General features: G+C 35.8%; 1 protein-coding gene across 1 annotated transcript; it reads right to left on the reverse strand.

Annotated features, from left to right (window-relative positions):
- Positions 1-1155: 1155 nt before the first annotated feature.
- LOC129927408 (uncharacterized) lies at positions 1156-4176 on the reverse strand. The gene is made up of 2 exons (XM_056036388.1): positions 3521-4176; positions 1156-2947 (listed from the first exon to the last, which is right to left on the reverse strand). The coding sequence occupies exons 1-2, from the start codon at positions 3610-3612 to the stop codon at positions 1261-1263; spliced, it is 1779 nt and encodes a 592-aa protein (XP_055892363.1). The 5' UTR covers positions 3613-4176; the 3' UTR covers positions 1156-1260.
- Positions 4177-9169: the final 4993 nt, after the last annotated feature.

Genomic DNA, 9169 nt, shown 5'->3' on the forward strand with positions numbered 1-9169 from the left:
CGAGCATGCCACCAAGAAGAACCCTCTTCCCAGATCTGTGAGTTTGTCACGTATTAACATAAACAAGTCCAATGTCTTCTGAAAAACAAAATTGATTGACTGTTTGCATTCGCTCATTATAGACATATTACAAGCACGCTGTAAGAGTACATTTCTTAACCACGATAGTGTGTGGCCAATCGTAACATTTATAGCATTGGAGATCAAACAAAAGTGCAAATAACAGAATCGTGGAGGCCCCAAAGCTGTGTTCCAGCCTGCCCACCCTTAAATATGCTCTGAATATATCTAAACAAAATTGCTTGACTGTTTGCATTCGCTCATTATAGGCATATGGAATGCGTGAAAATGGTGACGCAACGTTGGACGCTAATCATATTCTAAAATCTGACATGTGCACCAAACAGGTGCACCCAATGCCTATAGGGAAAATAATATATCTAAATCTATTCTTGCTTAACATCCTGGTTTTACAAAGTGACGAATTGAAAAACAATCACATACATAATCACACATACACATCCTAACCCAAGGACACACATTCTTATTAGTGCCGGAGTTTAGTAAGTGGAGGCTTTAATTATCTTCTATCTTCAATATAAATACACTTAAAAGTGACTTAAGGGGGATGCACAATGAAATTTCAATTTTTGTAATTTACAGATAAATAGAAAAGCTTTATGCATGACTTGATAGAACATATAGAGACATGAGTAACCATACACATTTTATGAGTGTAGCCTTTTGGGTTGCTATGGAAATGGCGGCCATCTTGAAAATAAACAATGTTTACAAAATTCTTAAAATATTCTAAAGTACTCAAAATTTTTTTAATTTTTTGATTGCACCTGATAGATATTTGAATCCCATAGGTAACTGGCTAATTTTGTTTTGAAAATTATTACTGGTTTAATTTTTATGAATTTTTAAAATTTTTATTTTTTTCCGACCCCATTTTTCATCTGAGGTCACATCATTATTTTTATTTTTTTATGAAATTTATTATACATATTGAAAATTTTTGCAGCCTATTACCTATGATATACTATCAATAAACTACATGTGAAAAATTATTAGTCTAACTTATACAGAACTAAAGATTTTGAGATTCTTGTGGACAACATGCACCTAAAAATACATTTTGAGAAAAACGCATTTAAAGTTTTTAAAATGATATAAAATATTTATTGTAACCATAAAAATGAAAAAAAAGGGAATATTTACATAAAACAACATAATAGATAATAAAAAAACAAAAAACTATTCATTAAAATGGCCTGATTGATAGGTTGGACCTTCTAGAACCTCTGCCCGGTGCTCATGCTCAATTCTTCGTTTTTTCAAGTTTTTTCTCCTGGACACTAATGCGATTGATTTTCTTTTTCTAACAAGCTGTAGTTTGACATTTTGCTTTTTCTCACTAGAAGAAATGTTCTTTAGTGTCCAGGGAATGCCTAATATGTCAAAAACTGATCTGATGCCAACAGGTCCATTATTGAAGGCTAAAACAGCAAGGTATGTCGCAGCCCTTACCGTTTTTAATGTTGCGAATTCTGTTTTGGGGCATCTTTGCCAAATGAGGGAATGAAAAGATTCATTGGCGTTTTGTGTTCCCATTCTAGAACATCTTTTTAACAGATCTGTGTCTGTTAGTCTTTTCATTATAGGAAATAACAGTTTACCTATTTCTGATGTGATGGTCTGGTTGTGTTTTTTATATGGCTGTTTTAGTGCCTCTGATCTCTTAAAGTGACACCAAGATGTAGCGCCATCAGGACACAACCTGTGGTTATGATCTAGGTCTGAGCTCATCATATGAAAAAATGAGCCCATAACAGCCAGCTTCATTTTTTGAATGTCGGGAGCATTTTGGCGCAGAGCTTTGGAATAGTAATTTGTAATTTTTTCAATTTTTGGCTTTGTAAGCCTATAATTTAGTTCTTTTTTGTTAGACATTTTTAAATTGTTCAAAGCATTAAACATTCTTTTTGAGATGTGGTTAATGCAGTCCTCTTTTAAGATTTCTACATCATATCCTGAGTTGGTAATGGCAGATGAATGCGATTTACTATCGCCATCACACAGCATCGTGCCATAAACAAGTTTTCTGGATGCCACAGAGCGCGAAAAGATTTTGGATGCTGCTGCGGCCTCCATTGCATTTGCTGAGCCACTGAAGTTTTTTTGACACATATGCTTAGAGGCATCAAAGTTTAGTTCTGCAGAGTTTGAATCACAAACATGGCAATAATTTGATAGGACTTCGGTGTCGATGACGAGTCCAGTATCAAAATCAATAACTGTGCCAATTCCTGAATGAGATGAGTGGCCCCTTTTATGCCAAGTCCCATCGAAAGAAACTGTAATAACAGGACAGCCTGTTGAACTTATTCTTTCATCTGTAGTTAGAGGTTGTGAAATGTTTCTTCCATGCACAACAGCAGATGCCCTAATCATACATTCTTCACCAGCTTCAATTATAGCGGTATTGACTATGTTAGCTAGATTGTTATAAGTATTTCTGTGCATGCAGGGCATACTCATAAGTCCACAAAACCTATCAAATTTAGAATGCGAGATTCCAGATTCTTTTAATGCAGCGACAGCGCGGACATTAATATCCAGATGAACATCATTACTTTTTTTTGAGGTCCAGTCGGACCACAAATATGTTTCACAATTTAGGCATTTGATTTTAATCAAATGAGCCATGCCTTTTGATTGTGTGATGCACATAGTTAATTTGTTGTCAAAGCAATGTGGACAGCACAACAAGGAGACCATTGTGGTCAATTGCATTGAATTCATCATGACGTATATGAAATCTTCAGGCAGCCTCTTATTGGTGTTATCAGCGTTAGTATCTGCAGTTAGGGATATTTTTCGCTCAGCTGCACTTGCAGGCTGTGTTGTTGCTACTTCAGATCCAGCTGTATCCAAAACAGAGCTGCAAACAAATAAAAAATAAATTAGAGGGTCTTTAAAAAAAAATTCAATAGTATGAAAGTACACGTCACATCTATCACAACATGAAGATTATTTTAAATTTTATAATGCATTTTAGAAATCATATATTGTATTAATCATAAAAAGTAAAGAATGTATAGAGACATGTTACATGTAATATAGATCTATATATGACAATATGTACTAGATCCAAAAAAAAAACAACTAAGACCAAGACTTGAGTTGAAGTTGAAGTCCTACAATACTGTTCAATACATCATCATACACGATAATCAGATAATCTAATCTCTAGAGATTATCTAGTTCTAATGTGATCTATGCTCCTAATATAGACTAGATCTATAAAAGGATAGATCTCTATGTTTGCAATCATTTTCATGATATTTATTTAATGTCTATAGAATCTAGATTCTAGATCTAGATCTAGATGTGATTCATTGGATAAACACGTTGTCGAACTCAAAGAGCCAAGGTTTCATAGTCATTATTTTATGTGTCAGCACACGCTTGTCTAGTAAATAAAAAAAAAAGCAAACTCTAGATCTAGACTTACCTTTGTAATTGTGCATTTGTCTTTGAAGCATGTCGTCCTCTGGGCTTACAGTAACGTTTTTTCTTTCCAAACATATAACCTTTTGTTGGCATTTCTGAGTTTCAATAATGAATCGATTGTTGATGTGATGGAAGTTTACAGAAGAAGGACCGGTTCACGTCATGTGCGCATGCGTGCATACTTTGTAGTTACGGAAGCTTTTTCAGTGCGCATGCGTGTATTACAGTAACTATAGAAGCTTTGATGGTGCGCATGCGTAAATATGGCTTTGTGGGTGTGTATATGAGGATATAGGGGAAAAAAAGAGGTAGTGACGTATTTTGAAAGTTTATTGCAGTACTATTTATTTATAGAATGAGAAACCATGCACATAATCGGAACTAGAAAAGTAGACCTTTGTATCGATACCATCTGTTAGGGATGAGAGCGTACATTAGCTTATCAACTATAGCTTACAAAATGTTGATTTTTCACCAAAACATCAAAATTTTGCTTATATATCTACATTTAAAATACAAAATTGATGTATAAAACGTATTTTTTTTAGTATTCTGATAGGGAATTCGTATTCTAGACATTTTAAACTATTAAAATCAATTAATTTTAAAATATCGATATTTTTGACCTAAATCTATGTTTTCTCACTGTGCATCCCCCTTAATCGTATCAAATCTAAAAGCAAGTCATATTTGTGAAAAAATAAACAGTATTGTTGCACATATTTAACTTATTTCCAGTTTTTCTTGTATGTAATATACATATTTTGTTTACAAAGTTATATAGGGCTTTATCCCTATTATTTGGAAGCGCGGTGGTAAAGCGCTTTGCTTCCGAACAGACGAGGCCCTGGTTCGAATCCTGGTCAAGATTTTCTATTTCTGGATATTTTAGGGCGTCTATGAGTCCACCTAGCTCTAATGGGTACCTGACATTGTTGGCCACATAATACCCTCGTTAACCGTGGTCCACAGCAGAAACAGATGACCTTAATATCATTAAGCCTATAGATCGCGAGGTCTAAAGGGGGGAACTTTACTTTATTTAATCCCCATTATTACAAGCTTATATCAACTCTGTCTGGTACAAATTTTGAACACGTTATTTCACCCACACCCTTCTCGGATCAAGTTGAAACTTTACACAATTATTTATTGAAGGTAACAAAAAACGTGAATCGATTCAAAGAGTAGGCGAAATGGGCAGAAACATTACTTTACAATATATTTCGGAATATTACATCTTGTAGAGCTAACTAAAAAAAACCTAGCTGATTATTTAAAAATACCCTCCCCCTTAATGAATTGTAACCACAAGCTAGTTATACCCATTGGGACAGGTATTACAAGACAGCACTCTTTTTGTGGAGCAGGTTAATAAGTCAACATATTTGATTTGTAAAGAAAGTGTGGCTGTTTAAAAACAACAGCAACAACAACATACAAACGGCATTATGAAACAAATATGACGGCATTCTTGGGTTGAGAATAAAAGAATGTTAAACCTCACCTAGACATTGGAGGGTCGATGGGAATATTTACCAAAAAGAGACAAGAAAGAGCGTTGTTAGCTAACTAGCTACAATGTTGCTCACATTGTACGTAGAGAAATGAAGCTATTTTTCGACGCTTAAATAAAAAAAAAAACAAGATAACTTTCAGAAATGATAAGATTAATTACATTAATTAATGTAAGTACTAGATCCACAGGTTTCTTACAAAATTGTATCAGGTCAATTTTATTTCGTTTTTGTACCTTTGCGGTCATTTGGCCCGCGACTCGAGTGTCGGAAATTAAAATGGCCCGCAGGCCGAGTTAGGTTGGGCGTCACTGTTCTAGATCAATACTGTCTAGTATTTTTTACTCCGTGTGATTAGCTAGATTACATGGAAGTGACGTAATATTTAATGTGCAAAAGAAATTTAGGACATTTGGGGCCCTCTCACGTATGGGTCCGGGGGACTTTCAAATTTGGACCCCCCCCCCCAACCCCAGTTACGCCATTGTCTATCAGACGCGAGTTTAAGTAAATCTAGATCAAACTAGTGCTGCAAACAATGATCCATTAGAAACAAAACACAGACAGTTAAAGAGACAGAGCAACGAAGTCCAACAATGTTGTACAGCCAAATCGACGTCAACATTGCAAGGACTGACTCTCTGTGAGGGATTGCTTAATTGCATTTAGGGACTGTCAGTGTCAGAACATTTTTCTGCTTATAATTTATTAACTAATACCGTATACTTTACCTAATAAAATAAACAGAAAGACACAAAGATAAAGGCGTATCTCTTATGGTAGGACAAATTATAAGCGCTCTACTTTCATGGTGCCATTAGACTTTAAGCATTACCAGTGTTGCCTGGATCAGCCAGATAAACCAATGACCATGTATAGTTTAAATTTTTAGTTGATTTGAAGCAGTCTACTAGACCAGAGTTTCTCAAACTTTTTTTTACCTTGGTACCCTTTTATATAGTCAAAACTTGCCAACGGTTCTCATACCCTAAGTTAAGAAGCTGCACAAATGCATATTAAATATGTAAGAAAAGTACAACATTTTGTTGAAGGTGTGTTTGTTGAGATTTCAACTTCGAGTTCCGGTTCAGGGAGTTCACCTTTATAATTAGTAGTATTAATACATTTAAGAAGCGATCACCCAGATACCCCTTTCTTTCTTCCCTCAGCACCTTCCAACTGGTCCAGACAAGTGAAAGGATCATAGCAATAGACAAAAATATTTTGTAATCGCATAGATGTATTATTGTTAGTCTTAGTCTATTACAAATGTAATTACATGACTTTATCCAAACTAATGGACACAACTGTTGACATTATGTTTATGTGTATGTGTTTGTTATTGGTATGCAGAATTATTCCCCTTGGTAAGAAAGCCCGCATCACAGTGTTGTGTGTAACCTGTATTAAGTGAGAGTGTGTTGTTAAAGAGTCTGATGTACCCAGCGTCGCTTTTTTTAGTTCAGCGTTCTATATTAAGATTATAAGTGTATTATTTAAGCTAACAAGTGGTAGCAGAGCGTGTAAGTGAAAGTATTTACTTAACTGATCCTATTTGAAGTGATAATGGGCTACAAGAATTGATGTTCCATACTTTTTGAAAGATATGTCTTATGAATTATATAAGAAAGAATACTAGCGTGGAATGAAATCACGGAGCTAAAGAATGAGAAAAGAGCGATAGCCGTATCCCTTTTATTACCGCAAAGCAGTGAGTCAATGATAAGAGAGAATGTTTTTGAGCTATTTGAACTGTCGGAGCTCAAGTGTCAGGAAGGTTTCGAGAATCTATTGAAGTTTCTTGAAACTTGGCCAAAGCCGTCATCCTCCCTACATTGCTATATGCCTCAGAAACATGGACAGTGTACAGAAAACATGCTAAGAAACTGAAACACTTCTATATGACATGTCTAAGAAAAAAACTGAATGTCAAATGGCAAGAAAAAATATCAGATACTAAAGTTCTTCGAAGAGCGGGTCTGCAAAGCATCCACACAATCCTGATCAGGTCCTAGCTGCGATGGGCAGGACACGTCTGTAGAATGGAAGACCACCGCATCACTAAAGGACTCCTGTGTGGCCAATTAAGCAAAGGAAAGCGCTCGCAAGGCGGTCAAAGAAAACGCTTAGGGGACACCCTCAAAGATTCTCTGATGGCGTTCAGCATAGACCCAGCCACCTGGAAGACAGAGGCACATGACAGAGCATCATAGCGTCGCGCTGTGAAAACTGGCGCACAGGTTTTGCCGAGTGAAAGAGAACAAAGCTGGCAGAAGAAAAATGCCAGAGAAGAAAAGCAAGGCCATTGACACTAGCTCCAGCTGAAATAACCTGCCCAGTGTACAGCCGAACATTCCCGGCTCACATAGGTCTCACCAGCCACATGATAAGGCACAAAACCCCCAGTGCAAAGCCCTCACCCCCCTGGATGGCAAAAGTGGTCGTTATCGAACCACGATGGACGAACTATATTTACATACTAGACAGTATTACATTTCTTTTTTAAAATTAACAGGTTTTTTTTCGCTTTATTCTCACTCGACACATTTTCCTTGATGTATGTTTGAGAAGATTGAATTGTATATTGCAGACAAGGACACTTGAAATGTTTTGCATGTTTTTCTTTAATTTATGTCATGATGTAGTCAGAGGTACTATCATGATATCATCTATTTTGTTTCCTTATGTATTCCTCAGTTTTGCTTAGCCTTCAAAGAAAAATGAAAGAGAGAGAAATAGAAGAGAAATGAATGAATGAAGAAAGGAATGAAAGAAAGAATGAAACGAAGGGTAAAAAAATTAATTAATTAATGTTGACATTATGTTTATGTGTATCAGGGGCGGACTGGGTATCAAAATCGGCCCTGGCATTACCATATAAACCGGCCCACAAACGAATGGCGTCATATCATGGGCGTTTTTCGGTGGAGGGGATTTTTTCTACCCCCCTCTGCAATGTATATGTATGTAATTAATCTTCATTACATTCCGACTTTTCATTCTTTCGGGCGTTTTTGTTTAGCCTAGAGTAGGTTCTTCTTTTAATTAGTGGAAAGACAGTACACACCACCAAGAACAGCTAGGCTGTCAGCGCTCCCCCAGCTGGGTCCGAGGCTTCGCCCCAGATCCAAGCATTATTTCCGTTATTTTAAGCTTTAAAAAAATGCATATTCTGAGGTAGCCTATCTACAGTGCAATTAGCTTGCTACTCTTCCGCAAAAAATTCATAAACCAAATCTGCTATTCACTGCACTTAATTAATGGAGTCCAGCGACTGGTAGAAAATGGTAACTATAGTTTTGCTTTAGTTTTTGTATTGGAGGGGGGGGGGATAACCACAAAACTCCTTTTGGCTACGCTTAGGAAATTTGGTGACTGTAGTTTACTTAAGTTGGCTGCACTGGGGCATTAAGTAAAGTTTCCTTTTCAGACTATGAGATCTGAGGCCAGTGATGATTTGAATCCCCTCTCCTCCCGGTTACGCCCATAGGTGTAAGCCTAATTCTCTTCAAAATATATATAGTTTGATAACTCATCGAAAACTGGATGTATGCTTGCGTAGGATTAAATAATGTATTTTATATTTTATTTTATTTTACATGCATGTAGTCTGAAAACTATAAACAATACAATAGCAGCCTTAATGAATTTGAAACTTTTTGGTATTACTTATAGATTGCAGACGTTTCTTCAAAAAATAAGATAGTTACGTCCTACGCATTGCATGTTGATCTGTGACTTAAAATATGCTAAGTTATTGGTTTTCCTGGCTGACTCAGGCAACCCATTCCATTAAAAGAAGAGAATGCAGAACGGTTAGAGAGGCACTTACAAGTACATTCTCAAAAACGCGAATTGTATATGAATATATCATGACCCTTTATTGAAAATATAAATCTTCTTTTATTAAATATCGGATGTGACAGCGCTATAAGCCTATAAATTATTTTAATTATTATAAGAATTTCCATCATTAATGCCTTCATACTAAGCATAAGTTTGGCATTAATTATAATAATAAAAAAAGATATGATTTAGATCTAGATTTGTCTTTTTTAAATTAAATAATTTGTCTTCTGTCTTCTAAATCTTATGAATCACAGACGGTCCTTCAAAAGAGAAGCTATTCACGT

This window comes from Biomphalaria glabrata, chromosome 7, assembly GCF_947242115.1.
Source record: "Biomphalaria glabrata chromosome 7, xgBioGlab47.1, whole genome shotgun sequence".
NCBI classification, from domain to species: Eukaryota; Metazoa; Mollusca; class Gastropoda; family Planorbidae; genus Biomphalaria; species Biomphalaria glabrata.